General features: G+C 32.2%; 2 protein-coding genes across 2 annotated transcripts; both read right to left on the reverse strand.

Annotated features, from left to right (window-relative positions):
- Window positions 1-7,347: 7,347 nt before the first annotated feature.
- On the reverse strand, window positions 7,348-7,851 carry LOC131597679 (uncharacterized). Its single transcript, XM_058870360.1, has one exon. The coding sequence runs from the start codon at window positions 7,849-7,851 to the stop codon at window positions 7,348-7,350; it is 504 nt and encodes a 167-aa protein (XP_058726343.1).
- Window positions 7,852-8,529: 678 nt separating this feature from the next.
- Window positions 8,530-9,372, reverse strand: LOC131597686 (uncharacterized). The gene is made up of 2 exons (XM_058870365.1): window positions 9,114-9,372; window positions 8,530-9,020 (listed from the first exon to the last, which is right to left on the reverse strand). Exons 1-2 carry the CDS (start codon window positions 9,370-9,372, stop codon window positions 8,530-8,532), a joined length of 750 nt encoding a protein of 249 aa, XP_058726348.1.
- Between the last annotated feature and the right edge of the window lie 8,572 nt (window positions 9,373-17,944).

Raw genomic sequence — 17,944 nt, forward strand, 5'->3', positions numbered from 1 at the left:
TTCATGAATATATAAAAATAAATAATACATTCCACAAAAGTTAGAAAAAACATCCATATTGTCCTCGATTTCAATTTCCTCAAATTCAATTTGCTTCAGCGCGCCATCAATCTAATTTCTTATTAACAATTTGAACAAAAAAAATTGATAGAAGCAAACTAAGTCATCAACTTTGTTTAGAAAATCAACTACTAATTCCAAATGAAAAGGTAATGTCATTTTCTTTCAATTAAGCTACTTGTCCAACATTATTATAGAACGCATAAAATTACTTATCTCTATTTTTTGTTTTCTTTTGTAATGTTGTTTTACCCCGTACCTCTAACCAAGTCTTCAGATCTGTAAAAATCAACACAACAATGTTTAGAACTTTGATCTTAGATTTACATTATGAAATAACTAAACGTAAAGCCTCTTCAATTTAAAACAAATTATATTAGAAAATTTCCTTAGCCACCTCCCTATGGGGGTCACCCCCAGCGAAAATCCCAAAATACCCCTGCTTCGGAAATGAACTTCCGAAGCGCTTTTTTTTTTAAAAAAATTTCCATAATTCGGAAGTGCATCTCCGAAAACACCTCATGGGGGGTGTCTTCGGAGATGAACTTCCGAAAACACCTCATGGGGGGTGAATTCGGAAGTTCATTTCCAAATTATGCAGAAACTGTGTTTTTTTTTTATGTTTTATCTAAAACAGTCTCGCATTTTAATTAAACGTAAACGCCAAATAAAATAAGCAATAGATAAACTGAAAATACTAATATGATAATAAACAAAAAAAAATATTAATCCGATGAAAATAATATATACAAACCGAAACAAATAAAAATAGTGTGCTAAAGATACAATCCGAAAACAAAAAATAAATAAACCCGACCACTACTGGGTGTGCCTAACCCTCTCACCCTGGGCCCTCCTCTGCCGCCTGTACCCCGCCGCACGGCCCGCATTAGTGACGATCATCTCCATCACGGCGACTGCATCTGGACCGCCCTGGTGAACGACACCTCGATCCAACGCGTCCCGCCCAAGCATCTCTATCCGCTGGCAGATCGGCAGGAGATCAATGGCGTGGTCATCCTCGGCCTGCTGGTTCTCCAGGATCTCCTCATGTGCTGGCCTAGGAGCGCCGGGAACGTCGGGTCTCAGCAGAGGATGGGACACCCGGTAGAACCATGTGACGTACCCCTCCTCACTGTGTCAGTCCTGCGTGACCCGAGTGAGACGGTAGTCCTGCGGTACCACATGATGCTTCCAGTCCTCCCATATGGCAGTGAGCTGCACTCGGGTCACTGTGTCGGGAGCTGCCTCAAAGGGTGACCTGGGTATCCGCTGCACGAATCCGAACTGACGCATGCACCGCTTAGGGAGATACCGGACCATGATGCCGGTCCCGCATGCCAACCAGCCTGAATATAGAGCAATGCCGTCAAAGGGGACAATCTGAGCGTAGTCGACGAACGGCCTCCAGGTGACGTCGTCGTGCATCGTGCGGTCCAGGTACAAACGGTATGGTCCCACCGCATCGTTCCCGCTCTAGAGAGCGTATCTGGCGGCCCTGGGCATGGCGTCCACGTACGCAGGATCGATGTGGAAGCCGTGGATGCGGGAGAAGTAGGAGATGATCCAGCTCTGAAACACAAACACGATAATGTATTAAAAATAAATACGAACCATAAATAAATAAATAAATACGATAATGTGTTAAAATAAAACGTACCGTAAGTAGTGTGCAGGATCCGACCAACTGCCTCGTCCTCCAGTTGGAGGCCTCATTCAGCTTCTGGTAGAGGTATGCCAGAGTAGCTGCCCCCCAGTTCCACTGGTGAACGGTATCCAGGTCCATGAAGTAGCGGAGGTAGGTCACGTCGACGTACCTGGCACTCTTATCCACAAAGCATGCAGCGCCTACCACATGCATGTACCAGCACCGGAGAGCGCAGCCGCGGTGATACTGTGTGAATAGCTCGTCACCCTCACCCTCAGCCTCGGCAGCCGCGTCCAGGTGGTGCTCAAAATAAGTGCTCAGTGTGGTGAACCGGACATGAGACCCAGATGTCGTGACGCACTCAAAGTGAGCAACCTCGTGCTCCATGCCCAAATAGAGCGTCATCCACTCAATGACCTCGACCCTCTGGATCCGGGAGTGGTGCAACAGCGGCCCCCTAATAGGCAGGTGGAGAAGACACTGCACGTCGTGCAAGGTGATCGTCATCTCCCCAACCGGCAGGTGGAAAGAGGACGTCTCCTTTTGCCAGCGCTCCACAAATGCCCCCTGCATGCCGGTGCTGATGGTGGTGTAACCCGTCATGCAGAGCCCGCAAAGCCCTGAACCTCGCACATGGTCGTTAAACCACTCAGTTGTTGGTTTAAACAGACTAAATATCTTCCGAGCGTGGTTCACCATTTTCAACGGCTCTCGCTCCTGTTGAAAAAAAAACAAATAAACGACATATATTAAATAAGCGACATATATTAAATAAGCGACAAATAAACGGTTAAACTATAAAAAATGGTGACAATTAAACGGTTAAATTAAAAAAAAATACCTCTCCCTCCCAGATCCGCCGAGCGACGTGATCGTGGTAGTGAATCAGCACAGAGGTGTCAAAGGGCCCTCCCGGATAGCCGTCCTCCTGCTCATCCTCCTCCCCGGCTGGAGGGTCAACTTCCGGTACCCCCTCCGGCTCGTGGTAAGTCACTGCCGCCACCTCCTCCTCCTCCTCTTCCTCTCGCTGGCGGGAAGAAGATGCCCGAGCCAGCCGACTCCTAGATCCTGAACCAGATGTACCCTCTCCCACGTCCACGGGAACTCGCACACGGCGTCCCCGGCCCTGCCCCCGTCCCTGGGTCGACGCCAGCTGCGCCGCCGCCCGCTCGCGTCTAGCCGACGCAGTCTGGGACTCTCTCCCCTGTCTGATGCATGCTGGTTGGTTGCCTGACATGTTCCTGTAAACAATCGAAATCGATTAATATGCGAGACAAATGAAAAAACAAAAAAAAAAGAACTTCTGGTACAGTTCGGAAGTTCATTTCCGAAAACTGGGATGGAGGTGTTTTCGGAAATGAACTTCCGAAACACCCCTGCGCAGACCTTTAATACAGCCTCCAATGGCAGACCCAAAAAACCTAAACCAAAACTACTTTTATGCCTACTAAACATCCTAATATCAGTACTAACCTATCTTAATGTGATTTTTTCAGTTTCTAAACACCCTATTAGAGTTTATTCAAATAGATCTAAAACTTGAAAAAACAATGTAGAACTTACCAATTAGTGTTTGATGATGAGTTTGGAAGAAGACTTGGGAATGCTCTTTGATCTTACACTTGATTTTGGCAGAAAATTTGAAGAGGGGTTGTGTTTTGATTTGAGTTAGGGTAAATGAATGGGGGAGGGGGAGTGTTTTGTTAAATCTGCAGAAATTGTCTTATTTCGGAAGTTCACTTCCGAAATGCTGTTTTCGGAAATGAACTTCCGAAATAAGACAATTTTTTCAAAAAAAAAGGCGCTTTCGGAGATGCATCTCCGAAAACGCCTTTTTCTTGCATTTCGGAAATGAACTTCCGAAGTCAGGGGTAGTTTGGGTTTTTCACCAGAGGTGGACTAGAAGGTTGGGAGGTCTATAGAGAAATTTCCTTATATTAAGTAAAAAAATTGAGGATTTAACACAAAGTCGGAAAAAAATTATGAATCAAATGTAAACATAAAAGCTTCAAAGAATGGAACACACTGTTAGCAATCTCTGCCACACTTTGTATTCGGTAACAACATCAGGAAAAGTGAGATCCAACTCCTTCTCATCTCTCTCACCATCTGACATGGTGAATTAGCCTATGAAATTACCTATAACAACCAAAAGAAACAGAAAGAAAAATTAAAAACTTCACTGAAGTGGGTCTTGAAATCTAGCAAAGAAAATGGAAAAGAAAAAAATGTATTGAAAAACTTCGACCAGTGTTACTTGTCGAGGTTTAGATTGATTGGGAAAAATGAAAGGAAAAATAAGATTGGCTAAGTTGCAGTGAAGTTGCTAGAAATTATGGTTAATGGTTTATATAGAGGATTTATTTATGTCGTTACACGGATGGATAAAAGTGTGATCGAAACGGAAAATACGGACCGATTGCAAACTCTTCAGCATTTACAATTTCACGAAGATGATGAGAAATAACAAAAAAAAAAGAGATTAGGAAGAACACGATAAAAAAACCATTGCAAAAATGAATCGATAAGAAAGTGAAGAAAAATTTGTATCTTTTGATATTATGCTAATCACTCTAAATATTAAGCTGAAACTAGTCAGAGACCCGTGCTTCCGCACGGGTGATTTTTTTTCTGGTGTAGTATTTTTGTAATGATATGAATAATATAAATAAAAGGAATTATAAGCAATATGCATAATTAAAAGGAATTGTTTTACTTGAATAGAGTTTGAGTTTTATTGATTGCTCTGTTATACTCCTAATTCTTTGAAAACCGAATATTCATAGGAATCGTTTTAAAATTTGAAAATAAATACTTTAGTTTTCAAATAAAAGTCATTATTGTTCAAAATAAAATAGGCATTGTATTGAAAGTGGCCCTTAAGATTAAACATTATTATCGTATTCATGTGCTAATTTTGTGTGTAATAAAGAACCATATAAAAAAGAACATGTGAGTTGGAGAAAAAAATAAAATTTTAACAAATGCAAATGTAAAATTTTAAATATAAATGAAAAATATAAAATAATTTACTTAATTGTAAATTTAACAATAATTATATAGAAAACAATGATCCACAAAAAAATGTTTAAGATAGGTTAAGAATACAATAGCAAAATTGGGTCAGATAATTTAATAATTGACGATCCAACAACAATTAAAAGAAAATGATATAGATCACTATGGTTTAATTATAAATGAAAAATGATCATATAAATTCAATTATATTAAATAATCATATAAAAAATACAATAAGATGGAGATAATAAAAATGAAATATTAACATTTAAAAATAAAAATTATCTCTCAATTAATAGTAATTGTTGATTAAAATAAAATAGCTACTATGTTGATAATGACCCGTGAAATAAAAAAATAATTTGATGTGATATAAAATATATTTAAAAACAAATGTAAAATAAACAATAATCATGGAAATTTAATTGTATTAAATAATGATAAAAAATCGTGAGATGGAGAAAAAAATAAAAATAAAGATATTATCTCTCAAATAAAGACAATGATTGATTAAATAAAATAGACATTATGTTGATAGTGACCCGTGAGATAATAAATAAATAAATAAATAAATAGAGAAAAAATTAAAATGAAAGTAAGAAAGTGTGAAAAAATGTGAGAGAAATTTGAAATTTTAATTAAGATAGAGAAAATGTGTAATGATCGATTAAAAAAAATTAAATATTGAGTTGATAGTGGCCCGTGAAATAAATAAATATTTTTGGGAATAATAATTAAATGACCGATTATTAATATTTTTTGCGATAGTAGATAAATGTTGAAAAATTAAAATGAAAGTATGGAAAAATGAAATGCGAAAGAAATTTGAAATTTTTAGTAAGATTAAAATTTAAAAATAGATTATTAATATTTTTTGTGATAATAAATAAATTAAGAAAAATTAAAATGAAAGTAAGAAAGTGTGGCAAAATGAAATGTAAAAGAAATTTAAATATGACTTCCATCATCCATGGCTTACATGTGATGTCATCATTCATGCAATAAAGTTGTAGGGAAAATATTATTTAATTCGGACCAATGAAAAGCTAACACTTGGTGCATCCATTCAATAAAGTTGAAAGAGTGAATACTTAATTTGTTAGTTACAAAAATGACCTTTTATTAGTGCAAATAAATTTTGGTGAAAGGGTAATTTAGGCAATTTGGTCAATCTATTATTAATGAATAGAAATTTTGGTGAAAGGGTAATTTAGGCAATTTGGTCAATCTATTATTAATGAATAGATAGTAGAGTAGATTGAAAATGACGTATGTAACAAAATGAAAAGATGGGATTTAGTAAATTTAACGTTTCCATTCTCTTGACATTGAATGAATTTTTCATATGCAACGGTAACAATAGGAACACGCATTGCGTTGGTAATAAAAGAAAGGTTTAAGTTTGATCGGTCAATCTTTGATCTAATTAATGGTAATCCATAATTGCATGTGAAATCATTTAATGGTAGTAGCCTAAATATAAAAGTAATTATTATTTGTATTAATTAGAATACTCAAGGTTGACAGTAATGATGTTTACTAAGCCTAAGTAATAGTTGCAATCAATTAAAAATAACCAATTAATATTAAGGATCTGATTAATATTTAATTAAGAAAGATAATTATTTGTAATGACATTTAGGTATATGAAAAACCATCTCTAAATTAATTTAGTTAGGTTATTAAGGTAATTTTGTTAGTATATTACTTTATTATATTTTTATCATATTTATAATAGATGTATCAATATATAATAATAGATGTATCAATAATTGAAAGCTTACTTTATCAATAATTCCTTTTTATAAAAATAAATGTATCAATAATTGAATGTATCCCTTTTATAAAAGTAATTTATATCGGCCTTACTTATAAGCAAATATTCTCTTTTTAGGTTCATTGAATCTTTTATGTAGACTAGATACATTCGTTATTCAATGAACCTAAAAAGAGAAATTTTGCTTATAAATCAGGCCGGAGTAGTACATGTTTCCCATAAATAAAAATATTTATATCAACAATACGTTTTTTCAAATTTAAAAAATATTTGTATAAATACTTAATTTTAATTTATTAAAAATTAACTATTTTTATGTTTAAATTATAAAACTATTTTAAAAATATTTTGTTTTATTTTAGTATTATTATAATTAAAGAATTCTTCAATTTTTATTTATCAATTATATAAATTTGAAGATTCAAAGTATATTTAATTACTATAATAAAATATTTTACGTTTATATCAACTATAATTTATAAAGTTGTCCATTAGTTGAGCACAAACTTTTTAAAATAGATGATAATATTTTTAATTTAAGTGTGATTTATTTTATTGCGATGCATATAAAAACTTTTCAATTTGATTGTTTTTTTTTAAGATAAAAGAATATATATATATATATATATATATATATATATATATATATATATATATATATATATATATATATATATATATATATATATATATATATATATCAAAGAATTATGTACATGAACTACACAAAACACCATCAAGGCCTTACATCATAAGCAAACCAATTCTTTTCCCATATTTGGCTTTTAACCAACCTCTATAAACAATAGAATCTATGATCTTGGGGACTATTTTATTTGCATCTTCATTGGCACCTGAAACAAAAACGCTCTTGTTGCGATACATCCATATACCATACACATTCTCGGCAATTGCGATTTTCATCATGTAAGAATATATGGTATCCTTTCCCTTTCGTATTTTGAACAATCCACTTTTTCTCCTCTTGCCATTGACCCGGCTTATGCTTCACCTCAAGCCAGTCCAAAACCTCCTTCCAGACGTGCTTTGTAACACTGCAATTTATCAACAGGTGGTCAATATCCTCCACATGCTCGTTACACAGGCTACACGAATCCTCCTGCAGCAGTCCTAACCGTTTGAGCCTGCTCTTTGTCGCCAGCCTACTATGATACACAAGCCAAAGACAGACCACTGCTCTAGGACGCGCAGCATTATGCTGAATAATATGGCTCCAATCCACAGTTTCAGCATCCTTGGACAACTGATCATAGAGGAGCTTCATAGTAAACTTTCCTCTACTCTTCATGGTATTCAAGATATTGCCAATTTGATTCATGCCCTTCATAGTAAACTTTTCAATTTGATTGTTCTAAGTACAATAATTGTCGTATTTATAATTGAGAAAAATCAATCTAGAGAAAAATCAATTTGTATATAAAGCAATAATAGTCGTATTTATAATTGATATCAGTTTCATTAATGCATATTGAAGAAAAAAACTTAAAGGGAAAATCAATTCAAATTTGATACATAATAAGAAAATATAAATCAAAATAGGCACATTAAAATTCAAAATCAACTTCATGAATATATAAAAATAAATAATACATTCCACAAAAGTTAGAAAAAACATCCATGTTGTCCTCGATTTCAATTTCCTCAAATTCAATTTGCTTCAGCGCGCCATCAATCTAATTTCTTATTAACAATTTGAACAAAAAAATTTGATAGAAGCAAACTAAGTCATCAACTTTGTTTAGAAAATCAACTACTAATTCCAAATGAAAAGGTAATGTCATCTGTTAGAATTTTTGGGTCATACATGTATCAAATTAATGTGTTAGGACCATTATTTAATTAGCCAAGTTTGTTTTTTTTATAATCAACTTTTATATTCCACTTAGAGTACTAGGGGTACTCAAACCCGAATATAAAACATACAACACCTGCTATCTACTTAAATATAGTTTAGAGGGTATTTAGACCACTCATAAAAATTACAGTTGAGCCTATTTGCTCCTATTTAACCCCACCACCAAGAATATGTCTTAATTTTGAAGATAATCTCATCTATATCACCAGTCTCATTATTAAAGATAGTACCATTTCTTGCCCTCCATAAGCACCATGTTACAGCCATCCAGATTGATATCTCCCTTCCTTTGTCCACCTTGTTCTTCAATTTGCTGAAAAATTGTAGCATATGTTCATGACATAAAGATACTACTTCATTGACTCCCTGCAAATTCAGCCATATGTAAACAGCATTCCATATTTTCTTTGCAACTTCGCACCTAACCATAATATGTGTAGTGTCATCTTGGCTATTGTTCAAATTACACAGGTTGCATATCATTTCACTATCTGCAATCTCCACACCTCGCCTTACTAATTGCACTTTCGATGGCAGCCTATTGCGTACTAACCTCCAAGCGAAAACTTTCACTTTATGCGGCACTTTTGCCTTCCAAACAATCTTCAAAGCTGCTGCCTCATTCTCACATACACCATCCTCTTCATTCAGCGATAATCACCTTTCATAGATTGATTTAACAGTAAAATCCTTCCCTTCACCGTATGGCCATGTCATTTTATCTTGTTCCATACGATTCGGCCAAACCTCCATAAGGATTCCTGCTAACAGCGATGCTGCCGACCACAATTCAGCATTGTTTTGATCCCATTCCCATGCTATGTTCCAGTGCCATCTATCCTCTAGCCAGAATCCACTGTCTTCCACCGATGCTTCCTTATTTGTTGCAATCATGTACGAATTTGGGCATAGAATACTCAGTTTAGAGCCAGCAATCCATTTGCAATTCCAAAATGGGATATCAGCCCCCTCCCGAATCTCCACGTCACCCATTGCGAGAATCCCGGTTTTAGAATTGTTCCTTTGATTGACATCAAATCACGCCACCATAATGAATCATTAGAATTCGCCTCAGCCTCCTCATCCCCCCATATCCTATTAATCACATTTCCATACCTCTGTCGTAATAGTTTCGACCAAATCGCATTTAATTAGCCAAGTTAAAGTGATCTATTAATATGATGTTTATGGCTAAAGATATAATCATCATGAAAAATATTGTGTAGATACTAAAAGTCTTATTTTAATTTGTGATGGGTAAAATTAGAATAAGTAAGTTTGAATAGTCATGACCCTTTATGAAAGGGCATGAAAGTTTAAACATGAAAAAACATGACCCTTCATGAAAGGGCATAAGATTCATATAAATAAGAGGTTATGGTCCCCAATTGTAGACACACAAAAAATATTATAAAATATTTATTCTCTTTACTCCATTGGAAGAGCAATTAAGGAATTAAGGAATGTAAATTGGAAGAGTCAACACTATTGTCTTCTTATCAAGATTACACATGGATCCTAAAGGTACGCTTCCGCATTCATCATCTTGAATTGATTTGGGTTTTACTTAAATGCTTTAGTTTGTTAAACATGTTTCTTGTTAATATTAATTTGAATATATAATTAAGATTAGAAACGGGTTAATTATGAACAAACTAATTCACTTGGTTTTTTAATTATATTCCTACAAGTGGTATCAGAGCCTCCTATATTTAATTTTTATTTGATTCATATATAATTTTATTTTAATTTTCAAGGTGTATGAGAAACACTATGGTGTTTGAAAATAAGATGTATAGTTTTGAGTGGGTTTATAACAATGTAATTTTTTCCTCTTGGAGGTGGTTGTATGCAAGTCAAGATTCGGCTTTTTGCGGTTTTTACGATTGGTTTAAGGCTCCTTTAGTAGGCCTTTGATCTGTTTTTTAGAATTTTTTTTAAGGGTTGCACCCCTAGTGCACTTCCTATATCAATTGTTTATTGAAAAAAAAAAAAAGTTACATTTTATTCTAAGATTCATTTCTTTTTTTATACGTCTCAACTTGTATTCATGAACTTCCATAAAGTATCCTCTTTCGGTAATCATTTTTTCCGTTGTTATGAGAATTAGTATGGAAATAATTTTAAAACTTTAAAATTTTCTACCAATTATTAATCATATATAGCAGTATTTCCCTTCAATTAATTAATCATATATATCAATGATGGTGTCCAATTGTTCTTGCTTTATAAAAACAATAGTGTGTAAACCCGTGCGAGGCACGAGTTTAAATTTATAAGAAAAAATATTTTAGATTTACTTATAATTTACAATTTAAAATAAAAAAATTTATAAGTCATGAGTTTTATAATAGTTTTTAAAATGAAAAAAACATTTCAGATTTATTTATAATTTACAATGAAAAAGTTTTATAAGTCATGAGTTTTATAATAGTTTTTAAAATGAAAAAAATATTTTAGATTTATTTATAATTTAAAATTATATATATATATATATATATATATATATATATATATATATATATACTTCTTACGTCTCAAATTATAAGTCGTGTTAGAGAAAAAAATTATCAATTTTAAATATGTCTTTTCAACTCCTCTTTTATATGTCAAAGATCCATTTTAAAAATTTATTTTACGTCTCAAATTATAAGTCGTGTTAGAGAAAAAAATTATCAATTTTAAATATGTCTTTTCAACTCCTCTTATATATGTCAAAGATCCATTTTAAAAATTTATTTCTAAATATATTTAGATGGTAGGTGTGAATCAGATAATGTGGGAGGAAATTAAAATTAAACAAAATTAAAATTTGTAATATCCATATCCAAAAAAAAAATGAAGTATCAAATAAAAAAGAAAGTTCAAAACTTAAATATAATAATAATATAAAAATATTGTTCATATTTATCAAATAAATCATATGATTTTAAAAAGTTTTTTATTTAACATAACATTTGTAATTTCAATATTTGTTATTAATGATTTTAAAATAATACTCAAATATATTTTTATGAAAAGTTACTCAAATAGTTTAAATTTAAAAAAATTTGACTTTAAAAAAATCATTGGAAAAGAATAAAATACTTACTAAAGTTCTATTAGCACTGTTACATAAATATGATCCAACATTGCAAAACATTAATAGTACCAACTTATGTTTTTTTTTTTTCAAAAGGCAATTGGATTAAGAAATCGCACTAGGTGCAACCCTTACAACAAGATTACAAAGATTTGAAACAATCTAACGGAACCGTGTACCAATCAAAAAAACTAGAGGAAGAAGAATACATTTCCTTACTAGCCAACCAACTCCAAGAATAAAACATAACATTGTAAGAACCAACTTATGTTAATAGTAGGGATGGACACGGGTCGGTTTGGGTTGGGTTCAGGCACAATATGTCCAACTGTTTGAAATCATGGATGCATTTGTTAGACCCAATTCCAACTGAATTTTTAATCGGTTGAATTTAATTGGTTTATCGGTTAAAATGGATCTGTTTGTTCGATTAATTGACATTAAATTTTGTCATAAAAAAATTAAAATGCACCTGAATTTTTTTAATCAAAAAATATTTAATAAAAACTTGACCCTTCAAATATAACAAATCGCTCAAACACAATTTTACAACCATCCCATACAGACTAATTTACAACCATCCAAATCAATATATTATGTAAAATTCATACAGCAATCTCACATAAGAAAATCTCAAAATTCTCGAAGACTACACTCTGTCAAATTCTCCAAAACTGCATTCTGCAAAATCAATTCATACATCATGTAAAACTATAATCATAATAAACTACAACATATTGCAGCACATATTTCCTTCTATAGTTTTTACTAATGATGGACTTTTTAATTATCAAGTAGATGGAATATAATCAAGATTTTGTTTGTATTCTCATGCATGACTCTTCTACTATCAACCTCACTTTTTAATGAAACTTTGAGTGTAACTAGCGGGATACCCGTGCGTTCGCACGGGTACCGGTTGAATATGTTCATTGGGTTAAAAAGTTATTGTTTTTAAATAAAAGAATAATTAAGTATTATTTTATTAGTATGCAATAAAAATTGGAAAGATCAATTATTTGGCTTAAAATATTATTGTTTTACCAAAAGTAGAACAAAATGTGACCTGCACAAAAAATACACAACACAATGTCGATTGTCCAATGCAATAAACCTAGTCACACAAAAAATACACAACACAATGTCGATTGTCCAATGCAATAAACCTAGTCACATTTACTTTCAACATTCGGTTCTCATTAATATTCAATATTTGAATTAATAACCCCATGTGTTCCCGTTAAAATTCAATAGTTTGATCAATAACTTTATGTTCCCGTTAATATACAATATTTTGATAGTAACTTCATGTTTTCGTTAATATTCAATATTTTGATCATTCAATATTTTGATCAGTAACTTCATGTTTTCGTTAATATTCAATATTTTGATATGTAACTTCATGTCCCCATTATTATTCAATATTTTGATCAGTAATTCTATGTACCCGTTAATATTAATATTTTGATTAGTAGCTTCATGTTCCTATTAATATTCAATATTTTTATCAGTAACTTCATGTTCCTGTTAATATTCAATATTTTGATTAGTAGCTTCATGTTTCCGCTAATATTAATATTTTGATAAGTAACTTCATGTTCCTGTTAATATTCAATATTTTTATCAGTACCTTCATATTTTCGTTATTAGTAAATTCATGTTTCTGTTATTATTCAATATTTTTATTAGCAACTTCATGTTTCCGTTAGTATTTAATATGTTGATCAGTAATTTAATATTCCCGTTAATATTCAATATTTTAATCACTAACTTCATGTTCCCGTTAATATTAATTGATTAAAATCAATTTATTATTTAAATATATTATTCCATATATAATAATATTTGAATCAATCGTATAATTATTTCAGTATATAAATAATTTTGTTTTGGAATTATCTATAAAAATATTTGTTTTTTTAATCAAAAATGGTATTAACTCAAAAAAAAACAGATAATCTATAAAAGTATTTAAATCAATAGTAAATGTATTCTTGCTATTTTTCAATATTTAATTAAATATGTTAATATTAATACCATATACGTGAACCATATATGTACCCCGTGTGTATTCGTACTATATTATTTCGTATTTGAATGGAATTGACCCGTTAAAGTTTAAATTTTCATATTTCAATTATTTAATATTATATATATAAAGAGATAAATAAAAATTGATCGTTGATGAACTTGTCCATTTAAAAGTTTAAATTTTATATATAAGAAACAAATTGTATGATTAATAAAAAATATCATACAATATTTATGCAATGAGAAATATGAAAAAAATAGATACAAATATGAAGGAAATAACTAATCTGGTAGAAACAAAAATTAAATTTCAATTAATATACACTATGACGGTATATATATATATATATATATATATATATATATATATATATATATATATATATATATATATATATATATATATATATATATATATATATATTTATTTATTTTTGTTTTGGTGATCATAAAATAATTATGAATTTTTTATATTAGCATATAATTATAATGATATTTAACTCATATATTACTTATGTATGTTTGTCTAGTATTTTTTTATTTATAAATATTTGTCTTATTGGTTTCTATACTAGTAACATAAATAATTGTAAAAAATAGCACATTTTTCCCGTGCTACATTTAAGCAAATTTATTTGTAAACTTTAAAAATAAAAAGAGAAACTTTTTAATAGCGGTAATATATATATATATATATATATATGATCGCGACTTTGTGTGTCTATTAGTTGGGATAACTGCAAGTGCACAGTCGTGTCGTGTAGTTTTAAAAGATATCGAATCCACAGGGACTATAAATCGACCTACCGTTATCTAAAGTTACTATGTAAAGCTAAGGCTAATGATATTTGGGTTTTTTTTATAAATGGGGAAACTAAAATCTTAAATCTAGGTAAAATATAATAACAAACGGATATCAGTATGTATTTCATCTAACTTAGGTGATCCGAAGTTCCATTGGCCAGATTCTAATTAAATCAAAGATCTTTACTAACTATGTAATTTAAAACTCCTCCTCTCAAACTCTCGCTCTATTGATTCAGACTACGATCCTAACTCTTAATGTACGCTTTCGCCATCCCACCAGATTTAGAAACGCTTTTTGAAAACAACATAGTTAATAAAATGCTTGTTTTATGAAGTCATTATCTATTTAAATCTCCTAATCTCAAACTCTCGCTCTGTTGACTCGGAACATGCTAATATCCCTAACGTACGCTTTCGCCATCCCGCTCGGGTGTAAAAACAATTTTTGAAAATAAATAAGTTCTAATTAGTTTTAATACGCTTTCGCCATCCTTAAAACTAATGTCCTATGTCTACTATCCAGTTAAAGATCTCAAACTTTCGCTCTATTGATTTTAACCTTTGACCGTCTTAAGACCTCAAACTTTCGCTCTATTGATTTTAAGACTTACTAATTAAATTAGACATACAAACCAAAAACAAGTGATATTTAATGAAACATAATTAAGCCAATTTATTTCGGATCCCTACGGTTAACTTACTTTACATACCGATACCTTATCAATTTAGCCAGACATATTAATATGGTTAAACATGCATAAATAAATTCGGTTCATAATAATAGGCATATTAATTTGCATATAATATATCATGCAATAAATATAAATAAAGGCGATAAATAATAAACCTGAATAATATAAATCTGAAATAAAACTTGAATCTTGGAGTACTTGAACTTCCACCACAGGTTGGTTGGATTGTTCTTCAGAAATTATTCGGCGTAAATTAAACAAGGAAATAAAAACTGAATCTAACGAAAGGTTAGATCCGTTAAAGGTTCACAATAATTTCCGGTGTAGAAATTATTGTGAGAAAAGATGAACAAGAATTAAAAACAATTACTGGAAGAGTAAAATGCTGGAATGAAAATAATACTGAAAGCTATGGCTGGGACTAAGCATGGTCCAACCCCTTTTACGTGAACATCTTGTCCTTTATATAGTGCTACCTTGTAACTTCTGTTCCGTAAAATGTGGCCTTAAACTTCCTGAAGTGTAGCCCACTTTGACTTAGAGCGTGACATAAAAATAGGAGAATTTGAGGAAGTTATTGAGACGTGCGTCTCAAGTGGAGAAAATGGTGGAGACGGACAAAGAAAAAGATGGAAGACGGGCGTCCCCAAAAGGAGACGTGGCCCCCTAAAAAGTAGGAGACGGGCGTCTCCTTTGGGATAGAGGGGTGGAGACGGAGGTCTCACTTTTAACATATATATATACAAGTGACTTTGTCACTTTTCATATTATATATATAAATATATGTGACTGTCGTCACATTATATATATATTTATATATATATGAAATGGGACCCACAATTTAATATATATATATATATATATATTTATATTTATATATATATATATATATATATATATATATATATATATATATATATATATATATATATATATATATATATATATATATATATGTCTTCATTTCTTCTCTTTTTGTGGTTTTAAGTTCGATTCTTCTCCAATTTTGCGACTTTCTTCAAACATGCCCTGTAAATTGTAAAAACCTGAAAACATAGAAAATACCGGCATAATACCGTAATAATGCAACATAATTAAGATAAAATAGGGAAATAATATATGTAAATCAAGCCAAATATGTGATACATTTTCGTGTTATCAAATATCCCCACACTTAAACCATTGCTTGTCCTCAAGCAATCAACCACACGGTAAAAGAAAATGATTAAGCAAGATTCGAAACAAGGGCATGACACAACTCCTAATCATATTTGTGATAGGCAAATGTTACATCGATAGGTAGTACATATCAACACCAAGGATACCGTGACGACACAATGTTCAAAAACTCCCTCCTTATACAAACCAATTCGAATTATGCCATCATAACTCAACCTATATCTCTCGTTTTTCCTTTCACTCTTTTCATTCAAGCGCAATCACATTAAGCCCGTTATCCGTACACGCACATAGTAGGGAAATCGGTTAGCGACTATGATCCTTTTTCTTTTCTTTAGCACGGGGTTCTGGTTTTTTTTTAATGGTGAAGCCCCATCTTTCCCAACTGCGGTTGCGGGGGATCGAACCGTAGTCCACCCTACCAAGCCCAGTACCAGTGACCTCTAGGCCAACCAACAGTGGGTGCTAATTATTAAATCCTTATTGGCTTAACAACCGTTGGGCTAAATGACCGTGTTAGGGTCACCTAACTTAGAAGGTTATTTTTCAATCAAAACATTTATTTATAAAAAACAGGATCATTCACTTATATTCATCGACTCCCTACGTAGTTTGTGCTTAAGATGGTGCCGACTGCTAATATAAACTACTTAAGAGCTACTTTGAAAACTTGAGCCTAAGGTCTCGACATAATGGGCATCCAAATTGATATCACATAATGAGGGGGTTTAGGGTGTCAGGATGGTATCAATGTTGTTGAAACATCTCCAAGTCTTTCTAACAATGCCTAAAGTGTGACAACTTCTATACTTTCAGAGTGTGTATGCCATGCGTCAAAATTCAAATTTTTGTTGGAGGTTAAAATTTTCAAATTTTTTAGGGAAATTCAATAGCAACTAAAAATCACGTATAAAGACTCGACAACACAACTAGAAGACAATAAATAAAGCAATAAATGAAAGCGGTAAAGCTTCTCCCCCACACTTAAACCAAACATTGTCCTCAATGTTTTGATCAAAGGTGGAAAAGGAAAGACAAAACCTGTATGGATGTTACTGGCGGGCTATCACAACCAAATCTGCTCCGCGTCCGGAGGAAATATCTTCTCCTATCATGTTCATCAATGGTGTCACCACCAGCAGCAACATTCGTAGGAATGTGCGTGGAGACCAGCTCATCTTTGAGACGATCGTCTATAGATTTTTCGCCTAGATATGGCTGAGACGTGACAAGAGATCCATACCTTTATTATCTGCAAGTTCAAACGATAAAAGGAAAACATTAAACTAAAAACTCGTGGGTTGCCTCCCACGCAGCGCTTTGTTTAACGTCGATAGCTCGACAACTTAAGAGTGCAAGCACTCAAGGTGGTTCTCTCGAGAATGACTCCTCGGTTGAAATTTTAGCAAACCTCGTTTTCCATGGCCACTTATCAAGCCATCTCACATATCCCTCACCTTTTCTTTTCTTTCTTCTGTGGGGTGGTTCATTCTTTTGAAATCGTGGTGGCGGTTCTGGATCTATCCTAAGTATCAGTTTTTCGAGTTCGGGCTTAGTGATATTATCCACCACCTCAAAGGTTAACCTTACCCTCTTATCACTAACGATATCCTTAGTTTCATGGTCGTCTAAATTTCTCTTTTTATGCAAGACTTCAAATAAGGGTGCATTAGTGTGGATATTTTCCAATATCTTCACATACATTATGGATTTGGAGTCTACCTTAGCTTCCACAAAACTTTGCGGGAAAGAAATCGGTGGGGTATAGGGAAGA

This window comes from Vicia villosa, linkage group LG1, assembly GCF_029867415.1.
Source record: "Vicia villosa cultivar HV-30 ecotype Madison, WI linkage group LG1, Vvil1.0, whole genome shotgun sequence".
In the NCBI taxonomy this organism is placed as follows: Eukaryota; Viridiplantae; Streptophyta; class Magnoliopsida; order Fabales; family Fabaceae; genus Vicia; species Vicia villosa.